The 21050-nt window shown below is 35.7% G+C and overlaps 2 protein-coding genes across 2 annotated transcripts; one reads left to right on the top strand and one right to left on the bottom strand.

Moving 5' to 3' along the window:
- The first annotated feature begins 7906 nt into the window (after positions 1 to 7906).
- mRpL40 (mitochondrial ribosomal protein L40) lies at positions 7907 to 9372 on the top strand. Its single transcript, XM_077444736.1, has 5 exons — positions 7907 to 8015; positions 8110 to 8196; positions 8290 to 8460; positions 8554 to 8752; positions 8836 to 9372. The coding sequence occupies exons 1-5, from the start codon at positions 7981 to 7983 to the stop codon at positions 8950 to 8952; spliced, it is 609 nt and encodes a 202-aa protein (XP_077300862.1). The 5' UTR covers positions 7907 to 7980; the 3' UTR covers positions 8953 to 9372.
- On the bottom strand, positions 9096 to 20586 carry Bili (FERM domain-containing protein 8 Bili). The gene is made up of 10 exons (XM_077444711.1): positions 20242 to 20586; positions 19953 to 20164; positions 18920 to 19048; positions 16524 to 16724; positions 16292 to 16457; positions 16043 to 16204; positions 13931 to 14116; positions 13722 to 13851; positions 12152 to 12428; positions 9096 to 11118 (listed from the first exon to the last, which is right to left on the bottom strand). The coding sequence occupies exons 1-10, from the start codon at positions 20505 to 20507 to the stop codon at positions 10982 to 10984; spliced, it is 1866 nt and encodes a 621-aa protein (XP_077300837.1). The 5' UTR covers positions 20508 to 20586; the 3' UTR covers positions 9096 to 10981.
- Positions 20587 to 21050: the final 464 nt, after the last annotated feature.

Here is a 21050-nt window from a genome sequence, read left to right as displayed (position 1 = left end):
AAAAATATAGACAAAATTACAACATTTATTTATTTATATAATCTTAGCTATCAAGCTAATTTAAAAATTTGAAATTTATATATACATATGAGAGTTAAAACTATAAATATTTACATATATATTAGAGATAACGAGAACCAATAGAGCAAATTTCATAAAATATAGAGTGAATTATAGGCGTTTAAACAATTAAAATCTTATATCGCCATATCAAGGCGAACAAGTTGGAAGATACGGGACGAACGCTTACTAAACGTCAGGGAGATTTACTTTCCGCGTGTTTAAAACGCGTTGTATACGATATTTTATCTCCAACGTAATGGCAGACGATACATTTACGTGTATTGATGACCAAAATGAGCAATATGGCAAAGTATGAAAACGATCGGATAAGAGATAAAAATGACCACTGACACGAAAGCCATGTGAAACTTAAAGGAGGTGTGTAATAAAAATACATCTTAATTACTTAACTCTAAAATTTATAATTACATAACTTATATGTACTGTCCGTCACAGAGGTGTCTCTTCGCACCTCGCAAGAATGCATCCATGGTCTTAGCAGACCTGATATTATACATGAGCACACCCCTGTGAAAAACTTGCACACCTTGTGTCTTTTTTTTCTTACTCTACTTACAACTAGTTTGTCCTTATTTCTAGTATAAAAAATATGTTTATCTCTATTCCTTATTATATAATCATCAAAGTACTTAGGCAATAACTTATGATCTAACTTAAAAATTTTATTTTGTTTTTTTTTTAATTTTAACATAATAATACTTTATAAACACTAATGCATTGAGACTTATCCCGTAATATTGATGGAATTCTAAATTTAGCCAAATTTCAGTACACCGTATCGTTTTCGGTATTTATTTTCAGTATTTGCAAAATCCGTTCCATTGTGGGGAATGAGTGTCATTGCAAAAAGGGGAATGAGTGTCATTGCAACGCAATAATTTCAAATGTTTTCGTGTCGTGACCTGCGTTGTTAGGTAAAATAAACAAACAATTGAATTATTTCAAATATTTTCGCTGCCTGCGTTTTTCCGACAAATGGGAACCGGAACGGGAACGGGAACGGGAACGGGAACGGGAACGGGAACGGGAACGGGAACGGGAACGGGAATTGCATGGCTTATTATGGCATTGCAACGCATGCCGGGTTCAGCTAGTACAAATATAAAAATGGAAAGGATGTATTTCCCATTGTTATTATTTTTTTTATTTTTTACCAAGATATATACCAGGAAGGATTGACAGGAAGACCCCAATGCGCTTTCCTGGACAATGAATTACAAACAATTTTGCTTTTTTAATCATATAAATCACTGTATATATTTCGAGAAGCTGGAGAACACAAAATTAATTAATTAATTAATCCATTGAGACATCTATGGATTATTAGACTTGTACATAAATTTTTACAAATTGTAGTATACATACATACAGAAGATTTGTGACAGCAGGTAGACAAACGCGTCGAGGAAGATGCAGAGAGCGACCTGCCCTTTATAAGCAGGTACTTGGGCCATATCAAGACATTCTGGACTGAGCACTACCAGTGTGTGTATCTCCTTAATCACACAATAAATGCTGTGAAGCGACTTTGGCCTTTTATTTGGATCCTCCACCCACCCCTACGCAACAATATAAAATGTATATGTTATGTGACCAGTTCTATTATTCTTTTTCATTATGAATTGCATGTATTAATATGTAGGTATTTAACTTTTCTGTTATATTTTTGATCATTGTGGCGCATTAGGAACTCCTGTAATGCTACAATGGTCCAAACTGTAAATAAATAAATAATATCCGGTCTATTATTTAAATAACATTGAAGTCCTCTAGATAGCTACTATTAAAACAAGGATCACCCAATACGGGAATCTCCTTAATCACCCGGGAACGGGAACGTTTAAAAGTGCAGAATCGGTAGCATTTGGATTTCTGCTGTTTATTGGACATGAATGAAGTGGGTGTGCGCGCTGCACCTTTTGAGGGTCACCGTGTCCGTTCACACAGTCGCCGACCATCGGCTTGTGGGTCGTTTTTCGGTTTGTGGGACAAGTGTCGTGGACAGGGTCGAATCGCCTAATTAAAAAGAGTTATTTTAATTGGGTACCCGGTGCTAGAACGGCCATAACAACCGGCATTCTCCACGCAGGACCTCGCCTCCTTTCAGGCCCGACTTTCGGGAATTCCCGCAACAAATATGCACTCGGAACCTGGAGCATCTTCGACAACGGTTTGTCCCAAGCGAACAAACCGGTACGACAGATCGGATCAACATATTGAATCTTCTCAGATTAGGCCGACCGATCAATCGAAGGAGGATGTTAATTAAACAGAGAGCCGCCTAAACTGGAGATTAAGTCCGCGAGATTGGAAGATTGTTTGGTGTGTGTGTGTGTTTTTTTGTTCTATTTTTGATTATGGGTGTATTTCTGTGGTCTGAATGATGGAGGGAGCCCACGCAGTCCTCGGCTAGATATTGGGTGCAGATTAAATGCCGACGTGTCCGTTGCCGCCATTAGTCTGAGGCCGCCATTAGCGCACCCGCTGTCACCTCAATCAAACATCCCCGAAGGGTTGTTCAACGTGTGAGACTAATTCCAAGAACAAAAGGTTCAGTGCTGGAAGATGGCTCTAGTCATAGATTAACAACTGAGGCAGGCCTGCTCTAAAATCTGTCAAGTTGGTAGACTGGATTCAAATCACCATTGACTGACGTTTTTTTTAGCAAATAAAATTATTCATTATTTCCTAACGCATGCGCGAATAAAGAACAGCAGACGAACGGTTTGAATAAAAATAATAATTTATTTTAATATTCAGTACAAGAGCTGATTACAGACTAACTTAAATTCTAATAATATCGAGTTTATATGTATACTCTTATTTAAACAATGAATGTGTTGAAGACACGTGTCGTACAATCTCGGTTAGTTAGTGCATGGGTGTGGTATACATCAATAGTGCTATTCATTAATTAGGTGTGTCATAAATCAATAGTGTACTTATAAAATTAGGTGTGTCTTATCTCTACTGGTTATTCGTTTGTTCTTTATATTAATTACACATCATGTGACAACGAAGGAGTCATAATGTCATAGAAGTGACGAATTTGCGATTAATGAGTACAATGGTAGAGGGTTGTCTACAGCGCTTAACTCGCGCTTTGTGTGTTCATGTGTTGTTGTTTATTTTGTACTTGGTTATGTACATTGTGGTTTTTTTTATTAGAACAGTGATGTGCGGTTGTTCTTGTGCGATATTCATGAACAACCGTCTCGTTCTCCGACGAAAGGGTCTCTTAGACTGTATTCGTTGGGGGGGGGGGGGGGGGGGTGGCCTCATGTTGAGGGCTTTAAGGGTAAAATTCCTTGACCTTCAAAGCGGGCTTAGAACTAGTGGTCACTTTGGCACGTTTATAAAGATTGATTTTTTTATCTAAGTATTGATTCGAGCGGTAAATGATTTTAAATTGAGTTATAAAATACTGTTGTATTTGACGTTAATTGGATTATTGGTCACATTGCGGTGGTCACAAAGACAATTTTTGCCATGAAAATCACGAATACACAATACTTGGCACTCAAGTTCTCGTTAGTATGATAGTTATCGTTAGTATGATGGACTTTTCGGCAGCCAGATGATTTTAGTGACTTTGTGACGAGTGATTTGTGACCAATAATCACCGAACCGTATTTGACCACGTGTAAGATGCATGAGCGAGATGAAAAATGGAAAGCGCATCACTCCATCTCACTCACTCACGCTCATATTGTAATTACGCTCATAAAACATATCATATTGTAGTTTAAAATCATTTACCGCTCGAATTGTTACGTTCAGATATAATAAAATAAATATTGATAATGAAAACCAATGCTTATGATAAAATGACAAATTAGCTCATGATATAACGGGAAAAGAATGTTTAAAAAAAATATATAGTTTTGACTTTAAAAATCATATAATTTTAATGCAATATAAAATTACAATCAATAGAAAAACATTCAACTATTGATTACAATACTCATTTTTGGAAGAACAATTCTATTATACATAGATTTTGAATTAAATACTGCAAATGTCAAAAATCTTTAAAAAAATTAACATTATTTTTAACACTCATATCTCACAAACGATGAAGCCAACAAAAGCTATTGCCATATTCAAATTTAGTAGGTCTCAAACTTGAGTTTTTTCTATTGCTCAGTGTAATCGTACTCACTTACATACAACATTTAAAATAAGCACACGTTTGAACCTCCCAGCAATTTTGTCGTACAAGATCAATCAAACCTACCAGTTTCAGAATCATCGAAGAAAACATACAACAATAATACTGCATTTCAGATTGATGCTTCTTAACATCTCGCTAACAAGCCATGAGCGTCAATCTCAAACAGGGTCATCACAAAATAAACCAAGAAAAAAAACAATCACTCAACTTTTGCCTGTAAAATAAAAGATTCCTTCAATCTATGAATGTTTTTAGTATAGATTTGAAATTATTGATGATTAAATGACTGTCTCCGAAGCTCCCTGACGCGTCAGATTTAGTGGAATGTCCCGTCCCTGGTGTGGCCGATCATTGTGGCAAAGCTCGTTCGGGTCGAGATGGCAAAAAACGCATTTGTCTCTTGGCCCACGTCTGATTAATGATCTACCGTGTTTACGATAAGCAGAACAAACCGTTTGGATAACCTGGCTGTCGGTTCTCGCGTTTTGCCAACATCCATCTTGCACGTTTGTCGATGAGGATGATGATCACGCGTGATCATATATGTATATTTATACGCTTGGGACTTTTCGTCGTCGAATATACGTATGTAGTTTTAAGGTGGGTCTGATCATTTGTATAAAAAAAGCTTGTAAAAAAAAAGTTTTTTTAAAAACAAACCTCTTTTTTAGTTTTGTATATAATATTAAGATATATAAATTATTATTTTGAATAAAAAAAAAATAATTTTATTTTACTACCGCCATCTATGTATAAAACTAAGGACTACATAGACTTCACCCAGATTTCGAACTTGCAAACTTCAAACGCGTCTTAATCGATATTTTATCTCTATCGTAATGGCGGAGGATCCATTTACTTATATTGATGACCATAATGAGCAATATGGCAAAGTATGAAAACGATCGGATAAGAGGCAAATTTTTTCCTGAATTGTAATCGTAAGTGAAACGTAACGGAGGTTTGTAATAATCTTAAGTGAAACGTAAAGGAGGTTTGTTAAAAGAGGTTTTATCAATGCAATTTTAGTATAAACTATCTGAACCCGGAATGCGTTGCAATGCCAGAATAAGGCATGAAATTCCCGTTCCCGTTTCAAGTGTTGGTTGCAGCTCAACTAACGTCTCTTCAAAGCCGTGTCGTCATAAACCAACTGGTAACATGGTTACCAACGAAAACATTTCTTTGACTACATAATGATGCTTCAAACTTTCGCGTCGGTAAAATCTTAATTACGAATACTATTATTAAAAGATTTTACCGTATTTTTCACAGTAAGCTTCCCGCACAAGCGTACAACAAATCATGAAAGTTCCATCGTCACCGGTTGAGTGGTTTAGGAGCCTATACGAGACAGACAGACAAACAAACAGGCATTCAAATTTATATATGTACATACCAGCTGAACAATGCCACAATAACGCATTCCCGTTCCCGTTCCCATTTGTCAGAAATACGCAGGCAGCGAACACATTTGAAATTATTGCGTTACAATGACACTCATTCCCGTTTTTGGGCGATTTTTTTCACAGTAATCTTCCCGGACATGCATACAACAAATCTTGAAAGTTCCATCGTAATCGGTTGAGTGGTTTAGGAGCCTATACGAGACACACAGACAGACATTCAATTTTATATACATATATAGATATACCTAGATAACACAAAAAATGTTTCTTTCGAATATTCAATCCAGAGACTCCGATAATTGATCCACAGATCAAAAATTTTTCAATGTTTGAACATATGTACATATGTACATATGTATTGCATCCCTCCCTCAGAAAAGCAACTCTCAAACTGAACAAAACTTTTTCCCCCTTTGTAAAAAGCTGAAATGACGCACCTGCCATTCTGTAATGACAAAAATTAATGGAATGTTTGATCGTAAGAGTTGTTATTGAGATAATGATTAAAAAGTTATATTTTTTTTCAGAAATACGACTATAGCTTGTGAGCCGCACAAAAATAGACACTAGGCCGTAGTTTGCCCAAGCCTAAAAACTAAATAATAATCCGAGATATGATATTATTGCGAATCTTGCTAAAACAAAGCCACCTCATTTATTTAAATAAAAAAGGTTGCATCAGCACAAAGCCTATTGTTTTCCCACATGTATATATGTACATAGATAGCCAGCAATATGGCTCGGTGGTTGCGTTTATGCTTAGCACCGGGAGGTTACCGGGTTCGATCCCGTGCTAATCTTTAAATACTGCTGGTCAGGCTTGAACATTTGTGACGCCAAGTCGATCGTTTCTTATCAGAATTTGCCAATTTATTTGATTTTATTGTTGAAACGGTTCCTCCGTCAAATTGGCAAAAATCATCCTACCCGCTATGTCACAAATATTTGATTTGATTTATGTACAAGTCTAAATCCATAGATGCCTCTATGGATTAATTCATTTAGTTTTATTATTTTTATTGTATTATTTGTAGTAAAATTAATAAAATTAGATTTTAATTTTATCTTAAGTTTTCAAAACAAATGCTATTATCAAGATTCCATGGATTACAGGATTCCACGTATTAATTGGAACTTCGTTCCTACTAATTAACTTAATTCGAATCAACTCTAACCACTTTCTAATATTCATCATTTTGGATTTGAAGCAGCAGCTTGATACTGACATTATCTAAATATATATTTATATTATACATCTAATTAAAGATAAATTGATATAAATTCAATATTTATTAAATGCAAGTTAATTATTTTAAGTAAATTATTATCCTAGAATTTTCAATTTAAAAGATTTTGATTTCATTCATAAACAATCCCTAAAATTAAGATTCTAATAAAGATAGATGATGTTATGATAATCTCCAAAATTATTATTTTTAATAAACTATTTATTGAAAATTTCTCAATGAATTATTTTAACTTTAATCACTAGAAACAGATTAATAATATTATCAATTAAATATCCTCTACCTTTAGGAATATTTTTAATATTACAAACCTTATTAATTTGTTTAAAAATTATTTATTTGTTAATTTCGTGTTCTCGAAATACAGCGATTTATGTAATAAAAATGCTGCAATGTTTGTAATTAATTATCTAGGAAGGCGCATTGGGGTCTAACTGTTAAACCTTTCTGGTATATATCTATGTAAAAAATAAAATATATACATAGCTAGTATTTCTAATATTTATCACGTGTCTATAAAACTGCGAGAGTGGATTTTCGATGCTTCTACGAATCTAAGAAAAATAAAGAAATAGTTTAAATGTCAAGAATGACATGAGAATGAATTGATAAATACTCAAATGCGAGTACAACAGTGGCGTATATGGGCTGCGGGGTTACAGCCCTCCCAGTATAGTGTAAATGCAAGCTATTTTTGCCGTCCATATGGGCTGCAGGGCTGCAGACCTCCCAGTATAGTACATATGCATGCTATTTTTGTCTGCATTTGATCACCGGTATGGTCCTCCCCCTCTATGAATTCTCACGAGCCGCCACTGGAGTACAAGAATCACATTCAAAATTTTGTCAAAAGTCAATCCTAAAAATACTATTTTTATTCATGTGTTTTCTTCGTTATGTATATTAAAAAGGTATTGAAATTACTTGGCTATTTTAAAAGGGTCGAGAAGTCATTATTTAGTTGTACAATTTTAAATTTCGAAATTCGAATTATGGAAAACTCGATTTCGGCCAATAGAGATATCGGCTGTCAGTTGATTTTGAGGTTATCTGCCTAATCAGGGATATGTCTCGTTTTTCGTTTTTAGCCTCTTTTGCCAGGTTCAATGACCATATTCAATGACATTTATTTTGGTCGATTACACTTTTCATTTCAAATAAAACACAACTAACGAATTTCACTTTGACGTTCCAGATTATCCATCACCGGTCCAACTCAAAGCAACATCAGAACCATCACTTCATACAAACCGCTCCTGTTCAAAACCACACCATGCTTATGGTAAACTTCCAACCATTTAAAGAATTCATCGACTTAACAATTTAAATATTATACTTTACATATACTTACACTTTCTCTATTATGTAATTCCAGCGCCGAGCCCTTGAAGAAAAAGAAAAAGATGGATCAAAACATTATCAAAAGCAGGGAGGCCCGCTACAAGAGGAAACTCGAAAAACATATCAGGAAATTGGAGAAGAACACCAGGCAATTAAAACCTTTAGAAGAGAATGAAGTACCGCTCGAGTATTTACAAAATCAAAAGTAATAACACCCACCCTCTCAAAGCCGATTCTATTTGACGTATTATTCAATCTATATTTTAATACCATTTATGGTTTATTTTTATTAATGAAGGGAGCGCACCAGGCCTCAAGTCGCCATTACTCCGGAAGAAGTCGAATACACAGACTTACTTCAAAAGGAATGGGCACGGTATAAGAAAAATCAGTTTATGAACAATGTGCAGACAATAGACAGGATCATGGCGTCTCAAAATAGGGCCCTAGAAGCTCTCAAACGAGAATCTGAAGAACTATACGAGGCGGCCATCCAAGTACACAATCCAATAATACATATAATATTACATTAGTATGGATTCGTTCAGTTTGCATATTTAAAATGTCTAAAATATTTCAGCTGGATCCGAGCATAGTGCCGTGCGAAACCAAGGGAACTGTCTCCACACCTCCATCACATGAATACATTTCTCCCGATGGCGAATACATCGATATATCCAGGAAGTGGGAGAATTGAGACTATGATTTATTTATTTAGCATGTTATGTTAATGTGTTAGTGATGTATTTTGGTTTTTTTTTTGCTGTATTTAAATGTTCTTTAGTTCATCTTTATGTAATTGAATGCTTGGGAAATTTGATATAAATAAAAAAACGTGAAAAATTGTAAATACTTTGTATTTTGTTTCGAAATCCATTTAAAAAATCATATGGTAATAATTATAAATGAAACAAAAATGACTAGATGGTTACTATGATGGTTTGAAAAATTTGTATTGTATTGTAATTAAGATTAAATTAGGCCAATCGATTAAGCGTAGAGATAGAGTAGATTGTCCAACTGATCTATATATACTATACTGGTGTAATAAAAACTCAGATAATTAATTTTATATGACTTGTTAAATGTGTACTATATAAAAAATACTTGGGCATATAGTTTGATTATTTAATTTTTTTATATTTGTAATTTACCATTTTTTTTTCTTTGAAAATTCGTAATTTTGTGACATTTCTGGAAAGAATGCATTTTACAAGACTTTTTAATCAAAAATATCATTTGGTTGGCTTAAAAATCTTTCCAATACCGTAATAAGTCAAACAAAATGAGTATTTTATAACACAAAAATTGAGAAGCAGTTGAAGAATCATAAAAATACATTAAAATATCGTTACATCATAACTAGGGATTCCAATACCGGTATTACCGAAATGAAATTCGGCCTTCGATAGTACAAAATGGACCGATAATACTTAAATATATTAATTTCAATTTTATGTCGGTTGAATTGTTTCGAATTTAGGAGAAAACGTTGTACTGGCCAGTTAGTTATAATATAAGTCAAATAATGATTCAACACTCAACATCCTTTTTGACCTGCTATTCAAAGGAGCCGCAAATAAGTGTATTAAAAATTTAAAATCAAATATAAAGTATGCCGAAAATGTCATACTTATACCTGAGACTATTTCCGAATACATATATTGATTAAAAATATACAAGTAGCGTTCCAAAATGGCGACGGATAGCAGAGCGTCAAAGTATATAGGGAAAAATGTTCATAACCAGAGATGAAACAGTTTGTAGAGCAGTATGTTGATTTTGTGTGCTTTTTGCATTTATATTGATCTTCCTGCTAAACCTCACACCAGTCCAGGTTCTTCTGTTCACTGAATGGGAGAGATCTTGATGTATATCCAGGGCTATGCCTAGGAGTGTGCAAACTTAAATTGGCCCCTCTTTAATTTTATTCGCATAAAAATAATATTAATTCGGGATATAGTGTTGAAAATTAACCCGAAAAACAGACAGGAAACCAAAACGTTTAGTTCGGAACAGTCAAAACTGTCAGTCACTTTATAATGCCAAAATATTTTATTCGATATTGTTTAATGCACCGAAAATAATGCAAATTTTTAATGCACAAACATTTTTTTTAAGATACAAAGTATTTTTCTCAATGTACATATAAACCGTACCCATAAATAAATTAATATCAATAGATACCAGTACTACCGGTGTGGTAAATTTTTTCCGGTAATACCGGTAGTGGTAAATGACGTACTTTTGGAATCCCTAGTCATAAAATGCCCAAGAATTTTTGCGCAACATTACAAGCCCAAAATAATCAGCAAGTTATGGCCACATTTTTCACATCCAGTACAATATCTACTCTAAGTCTCTGCAAAGATAAACAATCATAATAATAAAATTAAAAATTGGACATATGTAGAATGGCTTTCGGGTAATATAATATAATACTAAATTTTATTTCATAACACAGTTATGAATTGATAAATGAGATTCATCATATATTAAATATAATACACGAGTCAATGAGAGAAATTCTGTCAAAAACAAAACAACAATAAGTACATAATATCATACGCTCTGAACGCAATTTAAATAAAAAATATAAAATAAAAGCACTGACAATAAAATGATATGACAGTGACTTAATGGAATGTTTAAAAATCAGATCGTAACATCAGTTCTTTGATAGACATTTAAATTTATATAATAATCTCCGCATTAAAAAATCCGATTTAATACGCGAGACGCCAGGAGCCGGCGTGACCGAGAGCGGCTCCTCGTTCATCGAAAGTCGCCAGAGATAACCGAGCTGTCTTGTTGGCCAGCCGGCGAGCCGGAGAATCCATATCTCCACCGCCTTCGACTCCGACTGAAACACAACAAAAATTAACCCTTTGACTGCTACAACAACGATAAATCGTTGTTTTGAAATCGGCGAAGATTGCTACGACGATCGTTGTTGACGTCATTAATTGTCGTATTTCAATACTTTCTTTGAGCCACCAGCGCATCAGTGGCACGAAACATTTTTTTTATATACGTATTTATATTTATTTTTCAATCAAGCTTTATAAATATTTATCAATTTTTTAAATAAAAGCTCTTCAATTTCGGGTTCATCATCAAAGTAAATTTCGGGTTCGTTGTCAATGTCATATAAGGAGTTATTACTTGGGAATTGATTATTATCGATAAATTCATTTTCAGAATCAGTAGAGCTGCTGATTTGTCGAGTTCCTCGGCGAGGAGCTATTATTTCGCTTTCATCACTTTCACTGTCCGATATCATTTTGCAGAGTTAAAATAAATGGCAAAAAACAATAGAAATCCGCTTTCAATTATATAGGTCACGAGACGTCATGAATTCATGCAATCAATCAAATGCAACTGAAATGCATACAAAATGTTTATGATACATGTTGAAAAATTATTTGATTATTAGAAACTTCGCATCCTTGTGTGTCTCGCTCATACGTACACAATTAAAACCAAGAAAGAAAGAGAGAGAGACCGCTACCTGTTTCGAATATATCGCATGTTGTAAGGATACATCGATATCTAAAAATAGATTATTGAAAAGAATAAAGCCTCGGAAAACAATCGTCAAAACTTATTTAGTGTATATATGTAGGTATCTCTTTCGCACGCACGCATGTAAAAGCAAGACAGAAAGAGAGAGCACGAGTTCACGACTGCTTCTTAAAAATGTATATAAAGTATTATAAAAATTACGAGTGTTCGGCGAAGTAAGTATGTAAAAAAAAATATTATATTTATTTTTTTTCAAAATAATTACAAATGTTAGCATTTTTCGCTTGGACATTGAAAAACCTCGTAGCAGCCAAAGGGTTAATACACAAACAAAAACAAATCAATGAAGTAACCCATACAAAAATCAATACCTGGTGAATTTTGATAGTCGTACTGCTGCGGCGATTCGGCTCGCTGCCCCTCTTCAGACGCCAACCTCTTCTTAAACTCACCGATAAAATGCACAATCAACGGTTCCATCAACGGCGCCTGCTTCGAAAACACTTGCAATATCTTCGTCACGCGCAATCCATTCTCGACGACCATGAATTGTAAAAATAAACACGGAAGGCAATCCTCGTTAGCTTCGTTCGACGGCCTCGCACACTCCCACGACAACTCTTCATACCTCAAGCCGAGCAGCATCGTCTAGAATAACATTGCAATATAATACAAAACCTAAAAAAAGCGTTGCTACTTTAGTATGCGGTCTACCTTAGCATGCGATCTACCTTTGAATCGCAGTTGACTACTTTTTTTATTTGTATCGTAGCGTTGTCGAAGCATTACTATCAAAATATCGTGAGCAGGGAAGAAAATACCGACCCTAACAACCTAATCTTAAATTAATAGAGCCAACCCTAACTTAACTTAACCTAACCTGACCCTTAAATAAATAGGTGTTGGCTGCTAAGATATGTTTTTAAGTTTTATTTCATCAATATTTTCACAAAAAAACAACTCCGAGTAGCCACGGCGTACTCGACTGTCTCCGAGAACGCTGTTCTGGTAGTTGCAGGAATCATCCCGATCGATCTGCTCGCGAAGGAGAGGAAGCAACTCTTCGACGGCTCGAGAGGCAATGCATCGGAATCCCGAGAAGTAGCGACACGCAGGCGGAAGGAGATACGGCAAAAGCTGATGAGGTGCTGGCAGAGGCGGTGGGACGAAGAATGTAAGGGACGCTGAACCTACAGGATCATCCCGTCCGTGGGCGACTGGGTTGAGAGGAAACACGGGGATACCAGTTTCCACTTGACACAGCTGCTGACGGACCATGGCTGCTTTGGCAAGTACCTCCACAGGATCAAAAAGGAGGCCGAAACAAAATGCTACCACTGGAAGCCGAAGTGGACGACGCAGAGCATACCCTTTTCGGCTGCCCAGCTTGGGCGGATGGAGGAAATCGAAGTGACCTCACCCGAAAACCTGGGCAAGAAGCTAATAGAGAAGATGGAAGCTTGATCGACACGTTCGCGTCAACGATGATGCGCAAGAAGGAGGCGCACGAACGAGAGAAGAATGCAAGCGAGATGAATGGAAGAAAGAAAGAAAGAACGACGAGAAACAAAGAATGAACGACGATGAATGAATGGACCCCCACTCTTTGAAGTAATACACAGAAGTCCCAGAGAGTGGAGGTTGGGGGTAAAAATCCGGCACTACCCTGCAGTTCGGACTGTAGGCTGTCTTCCAAAGATTCCCTACTTCGAGCGCAGCGAAAAAAAAAAAGTTAGGTTAAGTTAGGGTTGGCCCTATTCATTTAAGATTAGGTTGTTAGAGTCGGTATTATTCAGTCTCAATGTCACACGCGAGAACTGAGACAGTGAGACCGCATATTAAAGTAAAAACGTGAAGGTGGATCGCATACTAAAGTAGATATGTGAAGGTAGATCACATACTAAAGTGGCACCAAAAAATCAATCAAACTGTGATATTTACACATTCGCATTCGTCTATGACGTATATTCCGACGGCGTTGATTGCCACGAGTACTGCAATATCCTCGTGGGTGATCAGACTCGTCAGTCCTCGCACCGGTTGCTCCACTTGGCCTTGGAAGTAAGCCGCTCTGCAATACGACGAAAATATTTTGATTATTTCTATACAATTGAATGTGTGTATTGAATTATACATAGTAAAACGGCTACCCGTAGAAAGGTAACGGCCAACACAGCTCAAGATACTTCCTCATCAATTTTCGAGGCGGGGCGGCTGCAGGTGCTCGTCTGAATTGTTCCAGAAGACGAGCCTCGGCACCGGCTTTGCTAGATCGAGCGCCCATCCAAAGCCAGCCTCGTCTCAAATGAGCGGGGAGGAATTCTTTTTGTCTTTGTCTGTATTTTACAAGGTTTTTATTAGTAGTTAGTAAAAAGAGAGATAATTTGACTGCACGCCACTGCTACATACACATGTAGGGTTGGAATTGAACGAAAGATTGATGTATGGGGTATGTCTGAGAAAGAGTATGTTATGACTGATTGTGGGGTGAGGGATGAAAGGGACAGAGATGTAACCGTCAGTAGCAGTTAGACCTGTACTCCGAGCGGTCGGTCGTCAAACCACCGCATGTATCATCATCGTAATAAACATGACGCGCTCTATTGTCACGGATATTCCATTGGATCCGTATTGTTGAAGCGCGTGGAATCAATGGTCGACTTGGGTATCACTTTTGATCCTCAATTCACCTTTCACAACCACATCAAGACAATCGCTGACGTTTCCTTTCGTCGACTTGGATTTGTCTTGAGATATGCTAGATTATTCTCCAACCCCTTGTCTTCTCGCTTGCTTTTTAACTCGCTTGTTAGAAGTAAGCTTGAGTATAATGCAATTGTGTGGAATCCGCATGAAGCAAACTACTCTCTTATTATAGAAAAAGTGCAAAAAGCATTTCTTCGTTTTCTTTATAAGAAAGAGTATGGGTACTACCCATATCTCTATCCTACTCCTTTCCTTTTGGGCATGCTTGGATATAATTCCCTTGAACTTCGGAGAAACTTCTCGTTAATTCGTTTCGTTCTCCAGCTATTGCGTGGTAATACGTCATGCCCGTTGTTGCTGGAACAGTTGGGACTTTATGTCCCTAATAATTATGTGCGTGGTAGACATCATCATTTGATGGTTGTACCTGCTGCTCGCACAGTTCTTTTTCGAATGGCTCCTATTCCAAGAGCTATTCGACTTCTCAATGAAATCGTTGCTGCTGTCCCTGAATGTGATATTTTCCACCTTGGGGAGCGTAGATTATCGGATATTATTTTAAAATATTTATCTGGAAACCTGCGCTCATCATTACTTTCTTAATTTGAATGTGACGAATGAGTGGAATCTTAATCTACTCTCTTCCATTTGGGCCTCGCTGTGATTTTATTTTTATTTATATTTTGTTTTATTTTATTTTACTTTTTCTTTCTCCTTTGCATATTTTTATATACTATTTTAATTTTGTTCAGTGTAAACAAAGAATGGGATTTATGGATTTTATTTTTGATTTTTACACTTTTGTTATTTTTTTTCTCTCTGAATGATGTATTATTTTCCTTTTGTTACTTTTTTTTATTATTTTATTTTACCATGTTTTCTGCTTTTGCTTTTTTCCTTTATTTACAGTTTACTTGTTTTTATATCATGTTTTTATATCTTTTTCAAATGTAGGCCATTGTGGCGCATTAGGTTCTTCCTGTAATGCCACAATGGTCCAAAACTATTAAATAAATAAATAAATAAATAAATGACTGAAAACGCACGAGTTTGGTCTTCATCTCGCCCGCCACATCCCAACCGTGGTCCTGAACAGCGTCATCTTCCGGGATAATTACCACACATATGTATGTGGTATAGAATCCTGACAGATGACGCTGTTCAGGACCACGGTTGGGATGTGGCGGTTTAGGTGAAGACCAAACACGTGCGTTTTCAGTCATGTTGTTTGTTTAAGATGATACGTGCAAAGGCTTAGCAACCAACCGCACGGAGCACAGGTTCAACTGCGACTAACCGTTACACCTCTACCCCTTTTCACCCCCTTCACACAATCAGATGTAACATACCCTTTCTCAACCGTAGCCCATACATCAGCCTTTCGTTCAATTCCAACCCTACATGTATATTGAGTAGCCAAATTGGTTGGAAACTGTAGTCAACGTGCTCCCATACAAATATCCACCGAACAGCACAAATATCGTATATAAATCAATATCCTTAAATGCAATTATTATATATGGAATAAAATCCAGCCTGCCAGGAACTGAACCCACCTGAAAAAATGTGTAGTGTGTACGAGCGGATCGTATGGTCCCAATTGGATACGAGCTTGTAGAGCACCTAAAGCTACGGCTCTAGCGCTGCCGCAAGGATATCTACCGCGAATGACATGTTCGCGTGCTTCTTCATACAAAAGTTCTATTATTCTTCCTTCCCTACAATTCAATACAAACATTAAACATACATATATACCAAACAACATACACATCACACCTATGTATGTATGTATATAAAGTACACACTTAATCTTCTCCTCCTCATGTCTCGGATAAAAAACATTCCTTTGGAAGCGTATAATCGGTTCATCCCTCATCTGCTGATTGTGAGTTCCGTGACTGTATTTCTTGATCAGAGCTTTCCAAGAGCGTCTCACCTCCCACGGTTTGTGTGAACATTTCAATTGAAGCTCTGAAAATAAGATGAAGTTTCATATATAACAATATTAAAACAAAATAAATGTGTATAAATTCGTACCTAATAAAGGAGTGCTCATCCAGATTGAAAATACGCTAGGTACGAGTGACTTGCATGGTTGATTGAAGCCCATTTCTTCACATGTGATTATGTTCCTCAGCATGTATTGAACGGTGCATCCCACGGGATCTTCCATATCCATTTGGATTGCGACGCGCGACATAAGGTATACGCAAACCGGTGTCAGACTTACATTGTTGCCTGAAAACGAAATGATTATTTAATTTACCAAACAAAATGAACAGAAAATAGGTTTTAGATTTAATACGACATTGAAGAACCTTCTGTATTGAATTCTGGAAAATCTTGAGTAGTGTTCAAGATTTCCTTACGAGTGGGGATTTATTATTTGCAAGTTGAAATATCTTGGTTTTTTGATTGCGCTGTAATTTTTTTCTCTTTCTACTGACTTAAATCTAATATTAGACTGAACCAATATTATAATTAACAATCAAATCTGATACATTTCATTGTAAAAATGGTCTGATGTTACAAAATAGTTAATAATGCATATAATTTTAAATAAAGATTCTAAGGAATCCATTGGAAGAGTTTTGATTGATTGAACCATTTCTACATATTTCTATTATATAATCTTTAACCAATATTATATCACTTTATATTTAGTTATGCACTGTTCTATTTAATCACATTTAAGTTTTTATTATTTTCTTTTTTATTTGTTTATCTCTATGTACCATTTTATGTAATTTGTAAAAATCTAAAATTGGGCTCAGATGTCATTTTGTTACATTTATTATTTATTTTTACATCTTTTGTCTGTTGATTTTTCAATAAATAAATAATAATAATGTTGTGTATATTAAAGAAATAAATTTATTTTGTGAACCAAAACTAATTTTTGCAATTTCAAATACCAAAACTACATCAAAAAGAAAGTTTTGAAAATATATACAATGTAATACCAAACTAACCAAAAAATGATTTTGGTTTTGCATTACTGATTTTGACTATGAAAAATGTTTCATTTAAATAATAATACTTTTTATACATATTATTAAATTTACATAACAATTTTTACAAAAAAAATAAAAATACATACATATGTATGTATGATAAGCAATTTCATTAAAAAAAGAATTATAAATCTATAATAAATTAAAATGTGGATAATTTCCAAAAATAGTCGTGTCATATAAATCAAGCAGGTTAATTATAATGCTTTAACCCTTTGGCTGCTACGAGGTTTTTCAATGTCCAAGCGAAAAATGCTAACATTTGTAATTATTTTGAAAAAAAATAAATATAATATTTTTTTTTACATACTTACTTCGCCGAACGCTCGTAATTTTTATAATACTTTATATACATTTTTAAGAAGCAGTGCTCTCTCTTTCTGTCTTGCTTTTACATGCGTGCGTGCGAAAGAGATACCTACATATATACACTAAATAAGTTTTGACGATTGTTTTCCGACGCTCTATTTTTTTCAACAATCTATTTTTAGACATCGATGAATCCTTACAACATGCGAAATATTCGAAACAGGTAGCGGTCTTTCTCTCTTTCTTTCTTGGTTTTAATTGTGTACGTGTGAGCGAGACACACAAGGATGCGAAGTTTCTAATAATCAAATAATTTTTCAACATGTATCATAAACATTTTGTATGCATTTCAGTTGCATTTGATTGATTGCACGAATTCGTGACGTCTCGTGACCTATATAATTGAAAGCGGATTTCTAATGTTTTTTGCCATTTATTTTAACTGTGCAAAATGATATCGGACAGTGAAAGTGATGAAAGCGAAATAATAGCTCCTCGCCGAGGAACTCGACAAATCAGCAGCTCTACTGATTCTGAAAATTAATTTATCGACAATAATCAATTCACAAGTAATAACTCCTTATATGACATTGACAACGAACCCGAAATTTACTTTGATGATGAACCCGAAATTGAAGAGCTTTTATTTAAAAAATTGATAAATATTTATAAAGCATGATTGAAAAATAAATATAAATACGTATATAAAAAAAATGTTTCGTGCCACTGATGCGCTGGCGACTCAAAGAAAGTATTGAAATACGACAATTAATGACGACAACAACGATCGTCGTAGCAATCTTCGCCTATTTCAAAACAACGATTTATCGTTGTTGTAGCAGTCAAAGGGTTAAATCAAATATTAAAAATTAAACAAATCACAAACATTGCTTCTCATTTCTCAAATATTGTTTCATATTATCTTCACAAATTCATACAGATTCCATCTTCTTCCTTTCGTTATTGCAATAATTTCTATATTTGTAGTCCAAAAACCAAATAATTCAGCTCAAATGTATTCTAGTTTCGCTAATATGATGCAAACGAACCACATAATCGATACGAGCCATACCAAAAAAATAAGTAGCCAACGTTTGTAGTCACAATCACCTGAAAGAGGGGGAGAAGCTGCCGATGACGCACTGCTAGACGAGCTCGGGATCGGAGGATCCAAACGAGCAGTGCTAGCCGTCCCGTTGGAACTGCTCGCTTGATTTGAGCAACTACTCGAATTCGAACCTATAAGAAAAACATTTGAATTTTAAACTTACATATATTCATACTCAATGAAAGTAGCTTTAACTAGTAACACTCGTGGGGAAAAATCCTTCCAGTTGAAAATAGATATATTGAATTGAAACAAATTTGAGGCAAGCGACATATATGAAAATGTACGAATTGACAATTTTTATTTTTATATAGATATATACCAGGAAGGCTCGACAGGAAGATCCCAATGCGCCTTCCTGAACAATTAATTACAAACAATGCAGCATTTTATTATTAAATAAATCACTGTATTTCCAGAAGCTGAATAACACGAAATAACAATTAATTAATTAATTAATTACAGAATTAATCCATTGAGACATCTATGGATTTAGATTTTGTGCATAATTTTTACAAATTATACACACAATAAATACAGAAGATTTGTGACAACAGGAAAGATGATTTTTTGACAATTTTGAGCAACCGTTTCAACAATGATCAGATAAAATTGGCAAATTCTGATAAGAAATGATTGATTTGGAGTCACAAATACCCCTAAATCTAACCAGCAGTATGGCGGATCGAACCCACTGATCACTTGGTACTAAACATACACGATACCATTAAGCAATACTGCTGGCCATTTTGGTAAAAAAATCATTTCAAAGTGACCAAAAGTGATATATTGTCAGTAAGAAAATAAAGACGTGAGTAGAGAACAAATTATGAGTATTATTTTTTGTACATGTTGAATTTCAGTTGATCTAGTGCAAAATAATAATAGTTGCACAATTGTCTCTTTCTCTGATGGAAAGGCTTTTCAGACTATATTCATTGCGGCGGTTGTGGTTTCATGTTGACGGTTTTCTAGATGAACTCCATTTACCCCTGAAACAACTTGAATAGCAATGTGGCTTGATAAAAAGATTACCAGCAGCGCTTTGTTTCTCCAACGATTCTAAGCTGTTCTCCTTTCCGTCGGCCGGCAACTGCCTCTGACTCCCCCAATCGTCGTGTCGCCCCAAAGGACTGTAAGGCGGCGCCGGCGGCAGTCTTTGAGACACCGAATACAAATGCGCTCCGTTGTCCGGTTGCAAGTTCTGAGATTGTCCTCCATAGTACTCCTCGCGCGATCTGTAATCACTGCAGCCATACGATGAGCATACAGACTATGAATGGAGGTGTGTGTGTGTGAGTGTGAGTGCGTGCGTATAGCAGACCTGTATTGGTATTCTGGTTGGTGTGAGCCGTAAGCCCTTCTGGGATACTCCACAGGGATAAGCGTGACGTAAGGCGGTTGTGGTTGTTGCTGAGACTGTTGCTGTTGCTGTTGCTGCTGCTGCTGCTGCTGCTGCTGCTGTTGCTGCTGTTGCTGTTGCTGCTGCTGTTGCTGTTGCTGTTGCTGTTGTTGCTGCTGTTGTTGCTGTTGCTGCAGAGAGCCCCCACCGGAGCCTCCACCCCCGTGCGTCAACTCCGCCCGCTCCATACGTCACATCACAACAACTGTCAGATTCGACACAACCACTGTCGCCAATCTCATCATTCGTTTATCACCTCCACAAACTACCAATGCTACAATATTTTCAGTGGTGGGTGAATTTTCTTTTGATTGCTTTTTTTTGACGTAGGGGAAGCACCATTGGTGAAATAAAGTTTTCAGTGTGGGAATACATGGTAAACACGTACGCACCAAGGATAGGGTTGCCAGATGATAATTTGATAAAGGAGGGCAGATGGGTCTAAAAAGGAGGATTTTCTGTAAAAAAAGGAGAACATTCATAAATTAAACGAATTTTTTATATTATTTTACTTTATTTTAATCATATTTAGCTGAGCTGCCAATTTTGGAAAGAAGTTCTTGGTTTTTTAACAAATAATTATAAAAATCTTAACATGTCATGTTTTTGAAGTTGTATTGAATAAGAATTAAAGATTTAACTGACTGCACACTTAGTCTATTCCTCTCTTTGCTCCACTGAGTATTAATCAGTGAAAAAACTCTTTCCACATTTGCGTTATGTGCGCTTAT

Source organism: Arctopsyche grandis, chromosome 13 (assembly GCF_051622035.1).
Source record: "Arctopsyche grandis isolate Sample6627 chromosome 13, ASM5162203v2, whole genome shotgun sequence".
Taxonomy (NCBI): domain Eukaryota; kingdom Metazoa; phylum Arthropoda; class Insecta; order Trichoptera; family Hydropsychidae; genus Arctopsyche; species Arctopsyche grandis.
This window is presented reverse-complemented; position numbering and strand designations above follow the sequence as displayed.